The sequence below is a fragment of the Ascaphus truei genome, chromosome 7 (assembly GCF_040206685.1).
Source record: "Ascaphus truei isolate aAscTru1 chromosome 7, aAscTru1.hap1, whole genome shotgun sequence".
Taxonomy (NCBI): Eukaryota; Metazoa; Chordata; class Amphibia; order Anura; family Ascaphidae; genus Ascaphus; species Ascaphus truei.
In genome coordinates this window covers 110,306,590-110,330,320 of record NC_134489.1, presented here as the reverse complement: position 1 = coordinate 110,330,320, position 23,731 = coordinate 110,306,590, and the positions used below count along the sequence as shown (strand labels likewise).

Here is a 23,731-nt window from a genome sequence, read left to right as displayed (position 1 = left end):
TGCGAAAGGTCTGCGAAGAATCCTCGCAGTTACCTGGCTATCTCCATACCTCCGACTGGTCTGCTATTTAGCTATTTACTGTATGTAATGCATATGCCCTGCACCTACTGTACTAAGAACCAGGTGTGCACCTACTGTATAGCACCTATTGCTGCACGTAAGGGCCAGCGTGCGGGACACTGTGCTTCCTAATTACTAATTACCGCAGCTTAGAGATCGAGGAGCAGCAAGTTATTGCCACTTCTATTTTACATGTTTTATTCATGAAACAATCGCTGCACTGCAGGTGTTGCGGAGCCGTCATATCAGGAGCGCACTTGCTTGTAAAATCTGGTATTCCATATAAACAGAGCAATTAAAAGCTACCTATCACAGAGGTGGGCAACTTCAGCCCTCAAGGGCCACCAACAGGGCAGGTTTTCAAAATATCCTTGCTTCAGCACAGGTTTCTCAATCAGTCACTGCTTCAGCACAGGTGGCTCAATCAGTGGCTCAGTCTTTGACTGAGCGACAGATTGAGCCACCTGTGCTGAAGCAGAGATATCCTTAAAACCTGACCTGTTGGTGGCCCTTGAGGACTGGAGTTGCCCCCCCCCCCCAGACCTATTTGCATGTGCCCAATGGTGAGGATCCTGCAACTGTATCCAAATTAACCCTTTATGCGCTGGGGAAGGGTAGGCAAGATATGGTGAACTCCAATCCAGAGAGGAAGAGGTTAAACTGAGGGAAACAGGCGAGATGACATCAGATGATCAGGGCGATCGTTAACCTTTGAAGATACAACAGGAATTGCTGTTGCCATAGTGATCCTAAAACTATTTGCCATTATCCGCGGCAGGATGCGGTAAAGCTCTGGCATGGAAGGGACGTAGCAGCGGTGCTGCCTGTGATATGAGTAACCCCTTCAGTGCCACAGGGTCTTGTATGTGTAACCCCCTGTGTGCTGCACGCAGCACTCTCTCCCTGCCCCCTGGCAGGTTCCTCTCCGCTGTGTTATTAAATAAAATAATAACACAGCGCCGGATTGCAGATTAAAGCCTGCGTATAACTGGCCTCCTCAATTCCTGATGTAGATGTCCAAACCGTGGGGAGCGCCGGTGTCGTAACCAGAAAAGATTTATAAAAACCACACAATAGTGCAATATGCCGTGTACCAGAAACAGACACACAGGATTGATGTGAGTATAAGCTTATCCCAAATCCGTGGCAACGTGGTTCTAATAGGACCAGGAGATAATCTTAGACGAGAAGGCCGCCTCCGCCCCGATCACGGCGTCTCCCCGTGGAAATCCCCTCACTTCCGGGTTGGGTCCCTGACATTCTCCTCTAGAATCGTCTGATACATCGCAGAATTCATGGCTGTGTCAGTGATGGAGCGCCATCCAGGGCCCGAGGCAGCAAAGCAGCCCCAAACCAGCACTCTCCCACCACCAGGCTTCCCCAAACCAGCACTCTCCCACCACCAGGCTTCCCCAAACCAGCACTCTCCCACCACCAGGCTTCCCCAAACCAGCACTCTCCCACCACCAGGCTTCCCCAAACCAGCACTCTCCCACCACCAGGCTTCCCCAAACCAGCACTCTCCCACCACCATGCTTCCCCAAACCAGCACTCTCCCACCACCATGCTTCCCCAAACCAGCACTCTCCCACCACCAGGCTTCCCCAAACCAGCACTCTCCCACCGCCAGGCTTCCCCAAACCAGCACTCTCCCATCACCAGGCTTCCCCAAACCAGCACTCTCCCACCACCACGCTTCTCCAAACCAGCACTCTCCCACCACCAGGCTTCCTCAAACCAGCACTCTCCCACCACCACGCTTCTCCAAACCAGCACTCTCCCACCACCATGCTTCCCCAAACCAGCACTCTCCCACCACCAGGCTTCCCCAAACCAGCACTCTCCCACCACCCTGCTTCCCCAAACCAGCACTCTCCCACCACCATGCTTCCCCAAACCAGCACTCTCCCACCACCAGGCTTCCCCAAACCAGCACTCTCCCACCACCAGGCTTCTCCAAACCAGCACTCTCCCACCACCAGGCTTCCCCAAACCAGCACTCTCCCACCACCAGGCTTCTCCAAACCAGCACTCTCCCACCACCAGGCTTCTCCAAACCAGCACTCTCCCACCACCAGGCTTCTCCAAAACAGCACTCTCCCACCACCAGGCTTCTCCAAACTAGCACTCTCCCACCACCATGCTTCCCCAAACCAGCACTCTCCCACCACCAGGCTTCCCCAAACCAGCACTCTCCCACCACCAGGCTTCTCCAAAACAGCACTCTCCCACCACCAGGCTTCTCCAAACCAGCACTCTCCCACCACCAGGCTTGCCCAAACCAGCACTCTCCCACCACCAGGCTTCCCCAAACCAGCACTCTCCCACCACCAGGCTTCCCCAAACCAGCACTCTCCCACCACCAGGCTTCTCCAAAACAGCACTCTCCCACCACCAGGCTTCTCCAAACCAGCACTCTCCCAACACCAGGCTTCTCAAAACCAGCACTCTCCCACCACCAGGCTTCTCCAAACCAGCACTCTCCCACCACCAGGCTTCTCCAAAACAGCACTCTCCCACCACCAGGCTTCTCCAAACCAGCACTCTCCCAACACCACGCTTCTCCAAACCAGCACTCTCCCACCACCAGGCTTCCAAAAAAACAGCACTCTCCCACCACCCCCCATGCTTCCCCAAACCAGCACTCTCCCACCACCAGGCTTCCCCAAACCAGCACTCTCCCACCACCAGGCTTCCCCAAACCAGCACTCTCCCACCACCAGGCTTCCCCAAACCAGCACTCTCCAACCACCAGGCTTCCCCAAACCAGCACTCTCCCACCACCAGGCTTCCCCAAACCAGCACTCTCCCACCACCAGGCTGCTCCAAACCAGCACTCTCCCACCACCATGCTTCCCCAAACCAGCACTCTCCCACCACCAGGCTTCTCCAAACCAGCACTCTCCCACCACCAGGCTTCCCCAAACCAGCACTCTCCCACCACCAGGCTTCCCCAAACCAGCACTCTCCCACCACCAGGCTGCTCCAAACCAGCACTCTCCCACCACCATGCTTCCCCAAACCAGCACTCTCCCACCACCAGGCTTCCCCAAACCAGCACTCTCCCACCACCAGCACTCTCCCACCACCCTGCTTCTCCAAAACAGCACTCTCCCACCACCAGGCTTCCCCAAACCAGCACTCTCCCACCACCAGGCTTCCCCAAACCAGCACTCTCCCACCACCATGCTTCTCCAAACCAGCACTCTCCCACCACCAGGCTGCTCCAAACCAGCACTCTCCCACCACCAGGCTGCTCCAAACCAGCACTCTCCCACCACCAGGCTGCTCCAAACCAGCACTCTCCCACCACCAGGCTTCCCAAACCAGCACTCTCCCACCACCAGGCTTCCCCAAACCAGCACTCTCCCACCACCAGGCTTCCCAAACCAGCACTCTCCCACCACCAGGCTTCCCCAAACCAGCACTCTCCCACCACCAGGCTTCCCCAAACCAGCACTCTCCCACCACCAGGCTTCCCCAAACGAGCACTCTCCCACCACCAGGCTTCACCAAACCAGCACTCTCCCACCACCGGGCTTCCCCAAACCAGCACTCTCCCACCACCAGGCTTCCCCAAACCAGCACTCTCCCACCACCAGGCTTCTCCAAACCATCACTCTCCCACCACCAGGCTTCTCCAAACCATCACTCTCCCACCACCAGGCTTCTCCAAACCAGCACTCTCCCACCACCATGCTTCTCCAAACCAGCACTCTCCCACCACCAGGCTGCTCCAAACCAGCACTCTCCCACCACCAGGCTGCTCCAAACCAGCACTCTCCCACCACCAGGCTTCCCAAACCAGCACTCTCCCACCACCAGGCTTCCAAAAAAACAGCACTCTCCCACCACCCCCCATGCTTCCCCAAACCAGCACTCTCCCACCACCAGGCTTTCCAAACCAGCACTCTCCCACCACTAGGCTTCCCCAAACCAGCACTATCCCACCACCAGGCTTCCCCAAACCAGCACTCTCCCAACACCAGGCTTCCCCAAACGAGCACTCTCCCACCACCAGGCTTCTCCAAACCAGCACTCTCCCACCACCATGCTTCCCCAAACCAGCACTCTCCCACCACCATGCTTCCCCAAACCAGCACTCTCCCACCACCATGCTTCCCCAAACCAGCACTCTCCCACCACCCTGCTTCTCCAAACCAGCACTCTCCCACCACCAGGCTTCTCCAAACCAGCACTCTCCCACCACCCTGCTTCTCCAAACCAGCACTCTCCCACCACCAGGCTTCCCCAAACCAGCACTCTCCCACCACCAGGCTTCTCCAAACCAGCACTCTCCCACCACCAGGCTTCCCCAAACCAGCACTCCCCCACCACCAGGCTTCCCCAAACCAGCACTCTCCCACCACCAGGCTTCCCCAAGCCAGCACTCTCCCACCACCAGGCTTCCCCAAACCAGCACTCTCCCACCACCAGGCTTCTCCAAACCAGCACTCTCCCACCACCATGCTTCCCCAAACCAGCACTCTCCCACCACCATGCTTCCCCAAACCAGCACTCTCCCACCACCCTGCTTCTCCAAACCAGCACTCTCCCACCACCATGCTTCCCCAAACCAGCACTCTCCCACCACCAGGCTTCTCCAAACCAGCATTTATCTATTTATCCCCTTTAATTTCGCTGATAAAACCAGGGTTCTTTTGCACGTTCCCTGACTCATCGTTTATCTAATTCATACATAATTTTGTTTTAAAAGACGTGGAATTGGTTAATATAAATCCTATTGGATATTTAAGAAAATACTGGTTCTGATTCAAGAAGGTTATCATGGAAAAACGGTGGAATTTCGGTAATTATCATTGGGCTTTCTCGCCACTGTAGGAAATGTGACAATCTGCATAAGATCTAGAACTGTGCAGAAGGGAAAGGAACACGTAGAGAGCTCTCCGACTTCAGGAACGTCTCCCAAAATATATGTCCATTTTTGCCCTGTGATCCAGGATGATTTCACACGGAGAAATGGCCAGTAACTTGCAGAGAAGTGACAGCTGTGACACGAAGTCATTCTCAGGTGACACGCAATGAAATTAGGAGCTCGGCACTATTTCCGGAATAAATCTCCTGCGATGGAAGCGCGTTTGATGTGGAGATATAGATTTTCTGCGTATGAAATCCATTAGCAGGAAGCAGGGGCACAGAAGGACAACGCAGAGTGTTGCTAAGTCACAGGGTGAGACCCACGGAGCGGAGTTACCACGGGACTCATACCATCGTTACCAAAATCAGCCGCGGACATTATTTTCCCTGAGATTGCCGCATATTCACAAAGTTAAGTACTGTATGTGTAACACAAACCAGCCGGTGTTTAACACCACAGCGCAGGCGCAGAGAGACAACCAAAGCTTCTCATGCGTTCTCAGTTTTATACATAGGATTGATGCAGGGGGTCTCGGGAGCTGAACCCCTTTAATCTCAGCTCTGGGGACCCCCTGCTTCCCGAGAGACTTACCTCCACAAGCCGCTACACTCATCTACCTGGGTTCACGTAACTGCGGCCTCTCCCAGCTCCCGCGCCCTGCGGGCCAATAAGAAGCTGCGACATCATCCATGGCGGCCTCATTTTGGGGTGCGTGCCGTGGAAGCTTTAAACTTGCAGGAGATACCGGGACCCCCTACGTAAGTCTGTATCTCGGAAAGCAGGGGGTCCCCGGAGCTCAGATTCATGGGGTCCAGGTCTGGGGCCCCCTACTTCCATCCTATGCAGAAAATACCTAACGGCTTGGATTGCGCCTGTAAGCGTCCCGCTAAGTCAGCGCTAAATCGCGGGAGCTTCCAATAACCGGACGCGCCTCCCTCTTCATTTCGGGGTCTGGAGCGGTGTAACGCCCCACGCAAGTGTGACCACCACCGCCCCGTTACATTCCTACGGTAACTAGAAGTGCATAAGCGCCGTTACCGGGACCGCCTCTTATTGCGCATCACTATTTCCGGCGTCCGTGATAGTGAGCGCAATGCACGGAAGTCCTGTTATCTGACGGAAAGTGCATTGCGCTCACTATAGCGCACGCCAGTAATAGTGATGCGCAATAAGAGGCGGGCCGAGGACCGGCGCCAGTGCACTTATAGTTAACGCAGGAATGTAACAAGACATAACATCACGGTAACGCAACTAACCAAGTTCTGTGGATCTGGCCCCAAGTGGTTACAGTAGCGCAGCTGTGTGCTTAACCCTGTCACTGCCAGGAGCTCAGGGCCCCCATGGCAACTAAAGAGTTAAATAAATGCGCACAGTCTTCATTTGAACGCTGCGCTGATGGAAATTCCCAGGATCACCGGCACGGAATCCCCCGGATTACCGGGAGCGGCTCGGAGATCGTTACCAGGATCCGGTGAACAGCTGGGAAATCGCATCCAATAAATGTCTGCCAAGTTAGGATTGTGTGCGCGTAAAGGAGGCCATTGTATGTATCCACATCTCCCAGCTGCAAAACAAGGGCAACAATACTGCCCCACGTGAGCATACTGCCCCACGTACACATACTGCCCCACGTGAGCATACTGCCCCACGTACACATACTGCCCCACGTACACATACTGCCCCACGTGAGCATACTGCCCCACGTACACATACTGCCCCACGTACACATACTGCCCCACGTGAGCATACTGCCCCACGTGAGCATACTGCCCCACGTGAGCATACTGCCCCACGTACACATACTGCCCCACGTGAGCATACTGCCCCACGTGAGCATACTGCCCCACGTGAGCATACTGCCCCACGTGAGCATACTGCCCCACGTGAGCATACTGCCCCACGTACACATACTGCCCCACGTGAGCATACTGCCCCACGTACACATACTGCCCCACGTGAGCATACTGCCCCATGTACACATACTGCCCCACGTGAGCATACTGCCCCACGTAAACATACTGCCCCACGTGAGCATACTGCCCCACGTGAGCATACTGCCCCACGTAAACATACTGCCCCACGTAAACATACTGCCCCACGTACACATACCCCCCCCCACGTGAGCATACTGCCCCACGTGAGCATACTGCCCCACGTACACATACTGCCCCACGTGAGCATACTGCCCCACGTACACATACTGCCCCACGTGAGCATACTGCCCCACGTACATATACTGCCCCACGTGAGCATACTGCCACACGTGAGCATACTGCCCCACGTACACATACTGCCCCACGTGAGCATACTGCCCCACGTAAACATACTGTCCCACGTACACATACTGCCCCACGTGAGCATACTGCCCCACGTGAGCATACTGCCCCACATGAGCATACTGCCCCACGTACACATACTGCCCCACATGAGCATACTGCCCCACATAAACATACTGTCCCACGTAAACATACTGCCCCACGTGAGCATACTGCCCCACGTGAGCATACTGCCCCACGGGAACATACCTCCCCACGTGAACATACTGCCCCACGTGAGCATACTGCCCCATAGGAACATACTGCCCCACGTAAACATCATACTGCCCCACGTAAACATCATACCGCCCCACGTAAACATCATACCGCCCCACGTAAACATCATACCGCCCCACGTAAACATCATACCGCCCCACGTAAACATACCGCCCCACGTAAACATACCGCCCCACGTAAACATACCGCCCCACGTAAACATACCGCCCCACGTAAACATACCGCCCCACGTAAACATACCGCCCCACGTAAACATACCGCCCCACGTAAACATACCGCCCCACGTAAACATACCGCCCCACGTGAACATACTGCCCCACGTGAGACACAGATGTCCCACGTGAGACACAGATGCCCCACGTGAGACACAGATGCCCCACGTGAGACACACATGCCCCACGTGAGACACAGATGCCCCACGTGAGACACAGATGCCCCACGTGAGACACAGATGCCCCACGTGAGACACAGTTCCCCCACGTGAGACACAGTTCCCCCACGTGAGACACAGTTCCCCCACGTGAGACACTGATGCCCACGTGAGACACAGATGCCCCACGTGAGACACAGATGCCCCACGTGAACATACTGCCCCATGTGAGACACAGATACCCCACATGAACATACTGCCCCACGTGAGACACAGATACCCCACATGAGCATACTGCCCCACGTGAGACACAAATGCCCCACATGAGCATACTGCCCCATGTGAGACACAGATGCCCCACATGAACATACTGCCCCACATGAGACACAGATGCCCCACGTGAGACACAGATGCCCCATGTGAGACAAAGATGCCCCACGTGAGACACAGATGCCCCACGTGAGACACAGATGCCCCACGTGAGACACAGATGCCCCACACGAACATACTGCACCACGTGAGACACAGATACCCCACATGAGCATACTGCCCCACGTGAGACACAGATGCCCCAAATGAGCATACTGCCCCACGTGAGACACAGATGCCCCACATGAGCATACTGCCCCACATGAGACACAGATGCCCCACGTGAGACACAGATGCCCTGGATTCTGCAGCCGGGGAGACCCCAAAACTTGCCTTAATCTCCGTGGCCAGATAATGATTAGCTCCCCCTCTGTAACCCCCGAGGGGGGCGCTCTGGAGGTGACCTCACCTGTTGCACGTCCTGTTGGAAGACGCAGAGCTGCAGCCTCTGGTGCAGACGGACCTTGCGGTGCTGCCAGATGCCCTCCAGCCGGCGCTGGTGATGCAGCACCTCGTGCACCACGTCCAGCACCTGGTGGACGGCCTTGGAGTAGTTGGCGGTGGCGGTGAGTGACTCGGAGTTCCCGGGGCTCAGCGGGCGCTGGAGCATGTCCAGTAAGGCCTTCCCATCCTGGCTGACCTGGGGGAGAAGGATCCACATCCGGGTCACACCACAAAATACACCGTCATGTCCAGCGCCACGCATTGTGTGGGGGTGCGGCTGGGGCGGGGATATATATATATATAGCAGGGGCGGGCAACTCCAGTCCTCAAGGGCCAACAACAGGTCAGGTTTTCAGGATATCCCGGCCTCAGCACAGGTGGGTCAATCAGTGGCTCAGTCGAAGCAGGGATATCCTGAAAACCTGACCTGTTGGTGGCCCTTTTCAGGATATCCCTGCTTCAGCACAGGTGGCTCAGTCTTCGACTTGAGCCACTGATTGAGCCACCTGTGCTGAAGCAGGGATACCCTGAAAACCAGACCTGTTGGTGGCCCTTAAGGACTGGTGTTGTGGAGGTGCCCAATCCTGCACTAGGAGCAACTTTGTGTGAATTCATGAGCTGTGTGCGTCACTTTATCCATCTGTGCTTCAGGCACCAAAACTCGATTGTAAGCTCTTCGGGACAGGGACTTACTGTGCCTGCACACATTGTATGTGCAGCGCTGAGCGCATTGTCAGAGCTGTATAGGAAAATAAAATGTGTCCATATTAAAACTACACCAGCAGCCTTCTCTCTGACCCCCTTCCTCCTGTTTCCTTTAATACTGCACAGACCCCCGTTTCAGATAACATTCCTGTATTAAATTGCAGTGACGCAGCCGATTAAAGCGCGCGATTTCTCCGGGGTTATTCAGTTACGCGAGGACCCTGCCCTGCAGAACGCACACGGTCGTACACTAGCGGAAATGACTTTGTACGTGGAGTGACATCGGCACACAGAGGATGCTGGAGTTCTGTTTGGAACAATGTATAATGATACAGCGTATATCATATCCCTATATATTTCCAAGTATGTTATAGCAGCAGAGCCAGCAATATCCTACATGTGTTTTTAAATAAATCCGTTCAGTACTATGAGAAAATACTTGTAGCATTTTTTTTTAAACAACTCTGAATTACATTTTTAATGTATTATAATGTAACAAGCATTTTTTGTTTCTATATCAACCATTTACAAAGTCACATCCCCTTCTGCAACAGGCTCTGGCACACCCCTTTTTGAGCCCCGCCCTCTCTTTAGCAGTGCACCAATTGTAACTAGTGACTGCCTGGTCACATGATCTTACACACAGAACTTTTCATCTTTGGTCCTCTTCTGCTGCACTGTCAGCCATTTAGTGAACCCCCCGGGGCGGGTTCTTACCTCCGTGTAGGCCTGTGTAACCTCCTCATACAGTGACTGGTGATGATGAATGGCCATTTCTAGTCCCTGCATGTCAGAGGGCAGGCCTCCGTCACTGCACAGCTTGCACCATGTATCCACACCTGACAGGAACTGAAACAACATACAAAGCCTCAGCGGTCTCCTGCAAACAGTCCAGAAAACCTACCTCCAAACACAGCAACAACACATCATTTACATGGTCAGTGGGCCCGGAGAGACTAAACAGTGCTAAGTCTATGTGCACCCATCCAAGTGAATGATCCCCAATGCGCCCCTAAGCTTGGCATCGTTTAGTTAACGCTAATGCTTCTGTTAGGGAGGATCGTTTCTAGATCATTTTAACCCCTTCATGGCCCAGAGGGACTGAAAGGATATGTTTCTTTCCCATTAGCATTAAAAGCGTAACGAAGGGAAACGGAGTGCCGCCTGCGCCAGAGGTAAATACTACCGTGCAGAACACGAGGGGAAACGGAGTGCCGCCTGCGCCAGAGGTAAATACTTCCGTGCAGAACACGAAGGGAAACGGAGTGCCGCCTGCGCCAGAGGTAAATACTACCGTGCAGAACACGAGGGGAAGTGTCAGGAGCGAGACGTCTGATCTTCCTAAAACTTCACTAACGCCCTTCTCTGAAGAGACGCCGCTTTCCCGGAACCTTCCCCGCTCCGCTGTCTTGTTCGACCTGTCACCGGAGGATTCTGCGCTTCCAGAGGACGCCGTGGAGCGTATGGATTCACTTTTTTGTTTGTTTGAGACTCAAAACTCCCACATCATAATTTAAAGGTTTGGAGCTGCCTGGCTCGGCTTCAAAGCTCCGCTCCCACAGCTGCAGAGACAAGCTCAGCCGCTCTGCACGGGCGCCAGGGCTGTGTGCTATATACTGCAGCTAACCGCAGCTGCAGAGACAAGCTCAGCCGCTCTGCACGGGCGCCAGGGCTGTGTGCTATATACTGCAGCTAACCGCAGCTGCAGAGACAGGCTCAGCCGCTCTGCACGGGCGCCAGGGCTGTGTGCTATATACTGCAGCTGCAGAGACAAGCTCAGCCGCTCTGCACGGGCGCCAGGGCTGTGTGCTATATACCGCAGCTAACCGCAGCTGCAGAGACAAGCTCAGCCGCTCTGCACGGGCGCCAGGGCTGTGTGCTATATACCGCAGCTAACCGCAGCTGCAGAGACAAGCTCAGCCGCTCTGCACGGGCGCCAGGGCTGTGTGCTATATACTGCAGCTAACCGCAGCTGCAGAGACAAGCTCAGCCGCTCTGCACGGGCGCCAGGGCTGTGTGCTATATACCGCAGCTAACCGCAGCTGCAGAGACAAGCTCAGCCACTCTGCACGGGCGCCAGGGCTGTGTGCTATATACTGCAGCTAACCGCAGCTGCAGAGACAAGCTCAGCCGCTCTGCACGGGCGCCAGGGCTGTGTGCTATATACCGCAGCTAACCGCAGCTGCAGAGACAAGCTCAGCCGCTCTGCACGGGCGCCAGGGCTCTGTGCTATATACTGCAGCTAACCGCAGCTGCAGAGACAAGCTCAGCCGCTCTGCACGGGCGCCAGGGCTGTGTGCTATATACTGCAGCTAACCGCAGCTGCAGAGACAAGCTCAGCCGCTCTGCACGGGTGCCAGGGCTGTGTGCTATATACTGCAGCTAACCGCAGCTGCAGAGACAAGCTCAGCCGCTCTGCACGGGCGCCAGGGCTGTGTGCTATATACTGCAGCTAACCGCAGCTGCAGAGACAAGCTCAGCCGCTCTGCACGAGCGCCAGGGCTGTGTGCTATATACTGCAGCTAACCGCAGCTGCAGAGACAAGCTCAGCCGCTCTGCACGGGTGCCAGGGCTGTGTGCTATAAACTGCAGCTAACCGCAGCTGCAGAGACAAGCTCAGCCGCTCTGCACGGGCGCCAGGGCTGTGTGCTGTATACTGCAGCTAACCGCAGCTGCAGAGACAAGCTCAGCCGCTCTGCACGGGCGCCAGGGCTGTGTGCTATATACTGCAGCTAACCGCAGCTGCAGAGACAAGCTCAGCCGCTCTGCACGGGCGCCAGGGCTGTGTGCTATATACTGCAGCTAACCGCACCTGCAGAGACAAGCTCAGCCGCTCTGCACGGGCGCCAGGGCTGTGTGCTATATACTGCAGCTAACCGCACCTGCAGAGACAAGCTCAGCCGCTCTGCACGGGCGCCAGGGCTGTGTGCTATATACTGCAGCTAACCGCAGCTGCAGAGACAAGCTCAGCCGCTCTGCACGGGCGCCAGGGCTGTGTGCTATATACTGCAGCTAACCGCAGCTGCAGTGACAAGCTCAGCCGCTCTGCACGGGCGCCAGGGCTGTGTGCTGTATACTGCAGCTAACCGCAGCTGCAGAGACAAGCTCAGCCGCTCTGCACGGGCGCCAGGGCTGTGTGCTATATACTGCAGCTAACCGCAGCTGCAGAGACAAGCTCAGCTGCTCTGCACGGGCGCCAGGGCTGTGTGCTATATACTGCAGCTAACCGCACCTGCAGAGACAAGCTCAGCCGCTCTGCACGGGTGCCAGGGCTGTGTGCTATATACTGCAGCTAACCGCAGCTGCAGTGCCAAGCTCAGCCGCTCTGCACGGGCGCCAGGGCTGTGTGCTATATACCGCAGCTAACCGCAGCTGCAGAGACAAGCTCAGCCGCTCTGCACGGGTGCCAGGGCTGTGTGCTATATACTGCAGCTAACCGCAGCTGCAGAGACAAGCTCAGCCGCTCTGCACGGGTGCCAGGGCTGTGTGCTATATACTGCAGCTAACCGCAGCTGCAGTGCCAAGCTCAGCCGCTTTGCACGGGCGCCAGGGCTTTGTGCTATATACCGCAGCTAACCGCAGCTGCAGTGACAAGCTCAGCCGCTCTGCACGGGCGCCAAGGCTGTGTGCTATATACTGCAGCTAACCGCAGCTGCAGAGACAAGCTCAGCCGCTCTGCACGGGTGCCAGGGCTGTGTGCTATATACCGCAGCTAACCGCAGCTGCAGAGACAAGCTCAGTCGCTCTGCACGGACGCCAGGGCTGTGTGCAATATACTGCAGCTAACCGCAGCTGCACAAGCTCAGCCGCTCTGCACGGGCGCCAGGGCTGTGTGCTATATACTGCAGCTGCAGAGACAAGCTCAGCCGCTCTGCACGGGCGCCAGGGCTGTGTGCTATATACTGCAGCTGGGAAACCGCTATATACAGGGTGTATCTGTGACAGGCAAAGGAAAGTACTTTCGCATATGGGGGAATCACAGGGGTAACGACACCTCTGCCCTCTGTCCTTCCGCTGATGCACAAGCCGCAGTGTAACATGCGATGTACGGCGATGCTCTGCGGTTAAGCGCTGCACAATAAAGGTACTTAGGGTATTATTCGTTAGTCTGCGGGTTCTCACACACAGCAGAGTGCGGGGGTCTCACACACAGCAGTCAGAGTGCGGGGGTCTCACACACACAGCAGAGTGCGGGGGTCTCACACACAGCAGAGTGCGGGGCTCTCACACACACAGCAGAGTGCGGGGGTCTCACACACAGCAGAGTGCGGGGCTCTCACACACAGCAGTCAGAGTGCGGGGGTCTCACACACACAGCAGTCAGAGTGCAGGGGTCTCACACACAGCAGAGTGCGGGGGTCTCACACACACAGCAGAGTGCGGGGGTCTCACACACACAGCAGAGTGCGGGGGTCTCACACACACAGCAGAGTGCGGGGGTCTCACACACAGCAGAGTGTGGGGGTCTCACACACAGAGTCAGAGTGCGGGGGTCTCACACACACAGCAGTCAGATTGCGGGGGTCTCACACACAGCAGTCAGATTGCGGGGATCTCACACATAGCAGAGTGCAGGGGTCTCACACACAGCAGAGTGCGGGTCTCACACACAGCAGAGTGCGGGGGTCTCACACACAGCAGAGTGCGGGGGTCTCACACACAGCAGAGTGCGGGGGTCTCACACACACAGCAGTCAGAGTGTGGGGGTCTCACACACACAGCAGAGTGCGGGGGTCTCACACACAGCAGAGTACGGGCGTCACACACACAGCAGAGTGCGGGTTCTCACACACACAGCAGAGTGCGGGGGTCACACACAGCAGAGTACGGGGGTCTCACACACAGCAGAGTACGGGGGTCTCACACACAGCAGAGTACGGGGGTCTCACACACAGCAGAGTACGGGGGTCTCACACACAGCAGAGTACGGGGGTCTCACACACAGCAGAGTGCGGGGGTCTCACACACACAGCAGAGTGCGGGGGTCTCACACACACAGCAGAGTGCGGGGGTCTCACACACAGCAGAGTGCGGGGGTCTCACACAAAGCGGAGTGCGGGGGTCTCACACAAAGCAGAGTGCGGGGGTCTCACACACACAGCAGTCAGATTGCGGGGGTCTCACACACACAGCAGTCAGATTGTGGGGGTCTCACACACACAGCAGAGTGCGGGGGTCTCACACACAGCAGAGTGCGGGGGTCTCACACAGCAGAGTGCGGGGGTCTCACACACAGCAGAGTGCGGGGGTCTCACACACAGCAGAGTGCGGGGGTCTCACACACAGCAGAGTGCGGGGGTCTCACACACAGCAGAGTGCGGGGGTCTCACACACAGCAGAGTGCGGGGGTCTCACACACAGCAGAGTGCGGGGGTCTCACACACAGCAGAGTGCGGGGGTCTCACACACAGCAGAGTGCGGGGGTCTCACACACAGCAGTCAGAGTGTGGGGGTCTCACACACACAGCAGTCAGAGTGCGGGGGTCTCACACACACAGCAGAGTGCGGGGGTCTCACACACACAGCAGAGTGCGGGGGTCTCACACACAGCAGAGTGCGGGGGTCTCACACAAAGCAGAGTGCGGGGGTCTCACACAAAGCAGAGTGCGGGGGTCTCACACACAGCAGAGTGCGGGGGTCTGACACACACAGCAGTCAGATTGCGGGGATCTCACACACAGCAGAGTGCGGTTGTCTCACACACAGCATAGTGCGGGGGTCTCACACACAGCAGAGTGCGGGGGTCTCACACACAGCAGAGTGCGGGGGTCTCAAACACAGCAGAGTGCGGGGGTCTCACACACAGCAGAATGCGGGGGTTTCACACACAGCAGAGTGCGGGGGTCTCACACACAGCAGAGTGCGGGGGTCTCACACACACAGCAGAGTGCGGGGGTCTCACACACAGCAGAGTGCGGGGGTCTCACACACAGCAGAGTGCGAGGGTCTCACACACAGCAGAGTGCGGGGGTCTCACACACAGCAGAGTGCGGGGGTCTCACACACAGCAGAGTGCGGGGTCTCACACACACAGCAGTCAGAGTGCGGGGGTCTCACACACACAGCAGAGTGCGGGGGTCTCACACACAGCACAGTACGGGGGTCTCACACACAGCAGAGTACGGGGGTCTCACACACAGCAGAGTACGGGGGTCTCACACACAGCAGAGTGCGGGGGTCTCACACACACAGCAGAGTACGGGGGTCACACACACAGCAGAGTGCGGGGGTCTCACACAAACCAGAGTACGGGGGTCACACACACAGCAGAGTGCGAGGTCTCACACACAGCAGAGTGCGGGGGTCTCACACACAGCAGAGTACGGGGGTCTCACACACAGCAGAGTACGGGGGTCACACACAGCAGAGTGCGGGGGTCTCACACACAGCAGAGTGCGAGGTCTCACACAAAGCAGAGTGCGGGGGTCTCACACACAGCAGAGTACGGGGGTCTCATACACAGCAGAGTGCGGGGGTCTCACACACACACAGCAGAGTGCGGGGGTCTCACACACAGCAGAGTGCGGGGGTCTCACACACAGCAGAGTGTGGGGCTCACACACAGCAGAGTGCGGGGGGTCTCACACACAGCAGAGTGCGGGGGTCTCACACACAGCAGAGTGCGGGGGTCTCACACACACACAGCAGAGTGCGGGGGTCTCACACACAGCAGAGTGCGGGGCTCACACACAGCAGAGTGCGGGGGTCTCACACACAGCAGTCAGAGTGCGGGGGTCTCACACACAGCAGTCAGAGTGCGGGGGTCTCACACACACAGCAGAGTGCGGGGGGCTCACACACAGCAGAGTGCGGGGGTCTCACACACAGCAGAGTGCGGGGGTCTCACACACAGCAGGGTGCGGGGGTCTCACATACACACAGCAGAGTGCGGGGGTCTCACACACAGCAGAGTGCTGGGCTCACACACAGCAGAGTGCGGGGGGCTCACACACAGCAGAGTGCGGGGGTCTCACACACAGCAGAGTGCGGGGGGCTCACACACAGCAGAGTGCGGGGGTCTCAAACACAGCAGAGTGCGGGGGTCTCACACACAGCAGAGTGCGGGGGTCTCACACACAGCAGAGTGCTGGGGTTTCACACACACACAGCAGAGTGCGGGGGTCTCACACACACAGCAGAGTGCGGGGGTCTCACACACACAGCAGAGTGCGGGGGTCTCACACACAGCAGAGTACGGGGGTCTCACACACAGCAGAGTACGGGGGTCTCACACACAGCAGAGTACGGGGGTCTCACACACAACAGAGTGCGGGGGTCTCACACACAGCAGAGTGCGGGGGTCTCACACACAGCAGAGTGCGGGGGTCTCACACACAGCAGAGTGCGGGGGTCTCACACACAGCAGAGTGCGGGGCTCACACACAGCAGAGTGCGGGGGTCTCACACACAGCAGAGTGCGGGGGTCTCACACACAGCAGGGTGCGGGGGTCTCACACACACACAGCAGAGTGCGGGGGTCTCACACACAGCAGAGTGCGGGGCTCACACACAGCAGAGTGCGGGGGGCTCACACACAGCAGAGTGCGGGGGTCTCACACACAGCAGTCAGAGTGCGGGGGTCTCACACACAGCAGAGTGCGGGGGTCTCACACACACACAGCAGAGTGCGGGGGTCTCACACACACAGCAGAGTGCGGGGGTCTCACACACAGCAGAGTGCGGGGGTCTCACACACAGCAGAGTGCGGGGGTCTCACACACACACAGCAAAGTGCGGGGGTCTCACACACAGCAGATTGCGGGGGGCTCACACACAGCAGAGTGCGGGGGTCTCACACACAGCAGAGTGCGGGGCTCACACACAGCAGAGTGCGGGGTCTCACACACACACAGCAGAGTGCGGGGGTCTCACACACACAGCAGAGTGCGGGGGTCTCACACACACACAGCAGAGTGCGGGGGTCTCAAACACAGCAGAGTGCGGGGGTCTCACACACAGCAGAGTGCGGGGGTCTCACACACACACAGCAGAGTGCGGGGGTCTCACACACACAGCAGAGTGCGGGGGTCTCACACACAGCAGAGTACGGGGGTCTCACACACAGCAGAGTACGGGGGTCTCACACACAGCAGAGTGCGGGGGTCTCACACACAGCAGAGTGCGGGGGTCTCACACACACACAGCAAAGTGCGGGGGTCTCACACACAGCAGATTGCGGGGGGCTCACACACAGCAGAGTGCGGGGGTCTCACACACAGCAGAGTGTGGGGGTCTCAAACACAGCAGAGTGCGGGGGTCTCACACACAGCAGAGTGCGGGGGTCTCACACACAGCAGAGTGCGGGGGTCTCACACACAGCAGAGTGCGGGGGTCTCACACACACACAGCAGAGTGCGAGGGTCTCACACACAGCAGAGTGCGGGGGTCTCACACACACACAGCAGAGTGCGGGGGTCTCACACACACAGCAGAGTGCGAGGGTCTCACACACAGCAGAGTGCGGGGGTCTCACACACACACAGCAGAGTGCGGGGGTCACACACAGCAGAGTACGGGGGTCTCACACACAGCAGAGTACGAGGGTCTCACAAACAGCAGAGTACGGGGGTCTCACACACAGCAGAGTGCGGGGGTCTCACACACAGCAGAGTGCGGGGGTCTCACACACAGCAGAGTGCGGGGGTCTCACACACAGCAGAGTGCGGGGGTCTCACACACAGCAGAGTGCGGGGGTCTCACACACAGCAGAGTGCGGGGGTCTCACACACAGCAGAGTGCGGTGGTCTCACACACACAGCAGAGTGCGGGGGTCTCACACACAGCAGAGTGCGGGGGTCTCACACACAGCAGAGTGCGGGGGTCTCACACACAGCAGAGTGCGGGGCTCACACACAGCAGAGTGCGGGGGTCTCACACACAGCAGAGTGCGGGGGTCTCACACACAGCAGAGTGCGGGGCTCACACACAGCAGAGTGCGGGGCTCACACACAGCAGAGTGCGGGGGTCTCACACACAGCAGAGTGCGGGGGTCTCACACACAGCAGAGTGCGGGGGTCTCACACACAGCAGAGTGCGGGGGTCTCACACACAGCAGAGTGCGGGGCTCACACACAGCAGAGTGCGGGTCTCACACACAGCAGAGTACGGGGGTCTCACACACAGCAGAGTGCGGGGGTCTCACACACAGCAGAGTGCGGGGGTCTCACACACAGCAGAGTGCGGGGGTCTCACACACAGCAGAGTGCGGGGCTCACACACAGCAGAGTGCGGGGGTCTCACACACAGCAGAGTACGGGGGTCTCACACACAGCAGAGTGCGGGGGTCTCACATACAGCAGAGTGCGGGGGTCTCACACACAGCAGAGTGCGGGGGTCTCACACACAGCAGAGTGCGGGGGTCTCACACACAGCAGAGTGCGGGGGTCTCACACACAGCAGAGTGCGGGGGTCTCACACACACACAGCAGAGTGCGGGGGTCTCACACACACAGCAGAGTGCGGGGGTCTCACACACAGCAGAGTGCGGGGGTCTCACACACAGCAGAGTGCGGGGGTCTCACACACACACAGCAAAGTGCGGGGGTCTCACACACAGCAGATTGCGGGGGGCTCACACACAGCAGAGTGCGGGGGTCTCACACACAGCAGAGTGCGGGGGTCTCACACACAGCAGAGTGCGGGGGTCTCACACACAGCAGAGTGCGGGGGTCTCACACACAGCAGAGTGCGGGGGTCTCACACACAGCAGAGTGCGGGGGTCTCACACACAGCAGAGTGCGGGGGTCTCACACACAGCAGAGTGCGGGGGTCTCACACACAGCAGAGTGCGGGGGTCTCACACACAGCAGAGTGCGGGGGTCTCACACACAGCAGAGTGCGGGGGTCTCACACACACAGCAGAGTGCGGGGGTCTCACACACAGCAGAGTGCGGGGGTCTCACACACAGCAGAGTGCGGGGGTCTCACACACAGCAAAGTGCGGGGCTCACACACAGCAGAGTGCGGGGGTCTCACACACAGCAGAGTGCGGGGGTCTCACACACAGCAGAGTGCGGGGGTCTCACACACAGCAGAGTGCGGGGCTCACACACAGCAGAGTACGGGGGTCTCACACACAGCAGAGTGCGGGGGTCTCACACACAGCAGAGTGCGGGGGTCTCACACACAGCAGAGTGCGGGGGTCTCACACACAGCAGAGTGCGGGGCTCACACACAGCAGAGTGCGGGGGTCTCACACACAGCAGAGTGCGGGGGTCTCACACACAGCAGAGTGCGGGGGTCTCACACACAGCAGGGTGCGGGGGTCTCACACACACACAGCAGAGTGCGGGGGTCTCACACACAGCAGAGTGCGGGGCTCACACACAGCAGAGTGCGGGGGGCTCACACACAGCAGAGTGCGGGGGTCTCACACACAGCAGTCAGAGTGCGGGGGTCTCACACACAGCAGAGTGCGGGGGTCTCACACACACACAGCAGAGTGCGGGGGTCTCACACACACAGCAGAGTGCGGGGGTCTCACACACAGCAGAGTGCGGGGGTCTCACACACAGCAGAGTGCGGGGGTCTCACACACACACAGCAAAGTGCGGGGGTCTCACACACAGCAGATTGCGGGGGGCTCACACACAGCAGAGTGCGGGGGTCTCACACACAGCAGAGTGCGGGGGTCTCACACACAGCAGAGTGCGGGGGTCTCACACACAGCAGAGTGCGGGGGTCTCACACACAGCAGAGTGCGGGGGTCTCACACACAGCAGAGTGCGGGGGTCTCACACACAGCAGAGTGCGGGGGTCTCACACACAGCAGAGTGCGGGGGTCTCACACACAGCAGAGTGCGGGGGTCTCACACACAGCAGAGTGCGGGGGTCTCACACACAGCAGAGTGCGGGGGTCTCACACACACAGCAGAGTGCGGGGGTCTCACACACAGCAGAGTGCGGGGGTCTCACACACAGCAGAGTGCGGGGGTCTCACACACAGCAAAGTGCGGGGCTCACACACAGCAGAGTGCGGGGGTCTCACACACAGCAGAGTGCGGGGGTCTCACACACAGCAGAGTGCGGGGGTCTCACACACAGCAGAGTGCGGGGCTCACACACAGCAGAGTACGGGGGTCTCACACACAGCAGAGTGCGGGGGTCTCACACACAGCAGAGTGCGGGGGTCTCACACACAGCAGAGTGCGGGGGTCTCACACACAGCAGAGTGCGGGGCTCACACACAGCAGAGTGCGGGGGTCTCACACACACAGCAGAGTGCGGGGGTCTCACACACACACAGCAGAGTGCGGGGGTCTCACACACAGCAGGGTGCGGGGGTCTCACACACACACAGCAGAGTGCGGGGGTCTCACACACAGCAGAGTGCGGGGCTCACACACAGCAGAGTGCGGGGGGCTCACACACAGCAGAGTGCGGGGGTCTCACACACAGCAGTCAGAGTGCGGGGGTCTCACACACAGCAGAGTGCGGGGGTCTCACACACACACAGCAGAGTGCGGGGGTCTCACACACACAGCAGAGTGCGGGGGTCTCACACACAGCAGAGTGCGGGGGTCTCACACACAGCAGAGTGCGGGGGTCTCACACACACACAGCAAAGTGCGGGGGTCTCACACACAGCAGATTGCGGGGGTCTCACACACAGCAGAGTGCGGGGGTCTCACACACACACAGCAAAGTGCGGGGGTCTCACACACAGCAGATTGCGGGGGGCTCACACACAGCAGAGTGCGGGGGTCTCAAACACAGCAGAGTGCGGGGGTCTCACACACAGCAGAGTGCGGGGGTCTCACACACACACAGCAGAGTGCGGGGGTCTCACACACAGCAGAGTGCGGGGGTCTCACACACACACAGCAGAGTGCGGGGGTCTCACACACACAGCAGAGTGCGGGGGTCTCACACACAGCAGAGTACGGGGGTCTCACACACAGCAGAGTACGGGGGTCTCACACACAGCAGAGTACGGGGGTCTCACACACAGCAGAGTGCGGGGGTCTCACACACAGCAGAGTGCGGGGGGCTCACACACAGCAGAGTGCGGGGGTCTCACACACAGCAGAGTACGGGGGTCTCACACACAGCAGAGTGCGTGGGTCTCACACACAGCAGAGTGCGGGGGTCTCACACACAGCAGAGTGCGGGGGTCTCACATACAGCAGAGTGCGGGGGTCTCACACACAGCAGAGTGCGGGGGTCTCACACACAGCAGAGTGCGGGGGTCTCACACACAGCAGAGTGCGGGGGTCTCACACACAGCAGAGTGCGGGGGTCTCACACACACACAGCAGAGTGCGGGGGTCTCACACACACAGCAGAGTGCGGGGGTCTCACACACAGCAGAGTGCGGGGGTCTCACACACAGCAGAGTGCGGGGGTCTCACACACACACAGCAAAGTGCGGGGGTCTCACACACAGCAGATTGCGGGGGGCTCACACACAGCAGAGTGCGGGGGTCTCACACACAGCAGAGTGCGGGGGTCTCACACACAGCAGAGTGCGGGGGTCTCACACACAGCAGAGTGCGGGGGTCTCACACACAGCAGAGTGCGGGGGTCTCACACACAGCAGAGTGCGGGGGTCTCACACACAGCAGAGTGCGGGGGTCTCACACACAGCAGAGTGCGGGGGTCTCACACACAGCAGAGTGCGGGGGTCTCACACACAGCAGAGTGCGGGGGTCTCACACACAGCAGAGTGCGGGGGTCTCACACACACAGCAGAGTGCGGGGGTCTCACACACAGCAGAGTGCGGGGGTCTCACACACAGCAGAGTGCGGGGGTCTCACACACAGCAAAGTGCGGGGCTCACACACAGCAGAGTGCGGGGGTCTCACACACAGCAGAGTGCGGGGGTCTCACACACAGCAGAGTGCGGGGGTCTCACACACAGCAGAGTGCGGGGCTCACACACAGCAGAGTACGGGGGTCTCACACACAGCAGAGTGCGGGGGTCTCACACACAGCAGAGTGCGGGGGTCTCACACACAGCAGAGTGCGGGGGTCTCACACACAGCAGAGTGCGGGGCTCACACACAGCAGAGTGCGGGGGTCTCACACACAGCAGAGTGCGGGGGTCTCACACACAGCAGAGTGCGGGGGTCTCACACACAGCAGGGTGCGGGGGTCTCACACACACACAGCAGAGTGCGGGGGTCTCACACACAGCAGAGTGCGGGGCTCACACACAGCAGAGTGCGGGGGGCTCACACACAGCAGAGTGCGGGGGTCTCACACACAGCAGTCAGAGTGCGGGGGTCTCACACACAGCAGAGTGCGGGGGTCTCACACACACACAGCAGAGTGCGGGGGTCTCACACACACAGCAGAGTGCGGGGGTCTCACACACAGCAGAGTGCGGGGGTCTCACACACAGCAGAGTGCGGGGGTCTCACACACACACAGCAAAGTGCGGGGGTCTCACACACAGCAGATTGCGGGGGGCTCACACACAGCAGAGTGCGGGGGTCTCACACACAGCAGAGTGCGGGGGTCTCACACACAGCAGAGTGCGGGGGTCTCACACACAGCAGAGTGCGGGGGTCTCACACACAGCAGAGTGCGGGGGTCTCACACACAGCAGAGTGCGGGGGTCTCACACACAGCAGAGTGCGGGGGTCTCACACACAGCAGAGTGCGGGGGTCTCACACACAGCAGAGTGCGGGGGTCTCACACACAGCAGAGTGCGGGGGTCTCACACACAGCAGAGTGCGGGGGTCTCACACACACAGCAGAGTGCGGGGGTCTCACACACAGCAGAGTGCGGGGGTCTCACACACAGCAGAGTGCGGGGGTCTCACACACAGCAAAGTGCGGGGCTCACACACAGCAGAGTGCGGGGGTCTCACACACAGCAGAGTGCGGGGGTCTCACACACAGCAGAGTGCGGGGGTCTCACACACAGCAGAGTGCGGGGCTCACACACAGCAGAGTACGGGGGTCTCACACACAGCAGAGTGCGGGGGTCTCACACACAGCAGAGTGCGGGGGTCTCACACACAGCAGAGTGCGGGGGTCTCACACACAGCAGAGTGCGGGGCTCACACACAGCAGAGTGCGGGGGTCTCACACACACAGCAGAGTGCGGGGGTCTCACACACACACAGCAGAGTGCGGGGGTCTCACACACAGCAGGGTGCGGGGGTCTCACACACACACAGCAGAGTGCGGGGGTCTCACACACAGCAGAGTGCGGGGCTCACACACAGCAGAGTGCGGGGGGCTCACACACAGCAGAGTGCGGGGGTCTCACACACAGCAGTCAGAGTGCGGGGGTCTCACACACAGCAGAGTGCGGGGGTCTCACACACACACAGCAGAGTGCGGGGGTCTCACACACACAGCAGAGTGCGGGGGTCTCACACACAGCAGAGTGCGGGGGTCT

At 58.8% G+C, this 23,731-nt stretch overlaps 1 protein-coding gene across 1 annotated transcript in view; it reads right to left on the bottom strand.

Annotated features, from left to right (window-relative positions):
• The window catches only part of LOC142499873 (kalirin-like), a 376,918-nt gene that overhangs the window by 14,326 nt on the left and 338,861 nt on the right, over positions 1-23,731 (bottom strand). Inside the window, 2 exon segments of the mRNA XM_075609896.1 lie at positions 8,640-8,870; positions 10,097-10,228. Of these exon segments, the coding sequence (XP_075466011.1) occupies positions 8,640-8,870; positions 10,097-10,228 (363 nt within the window).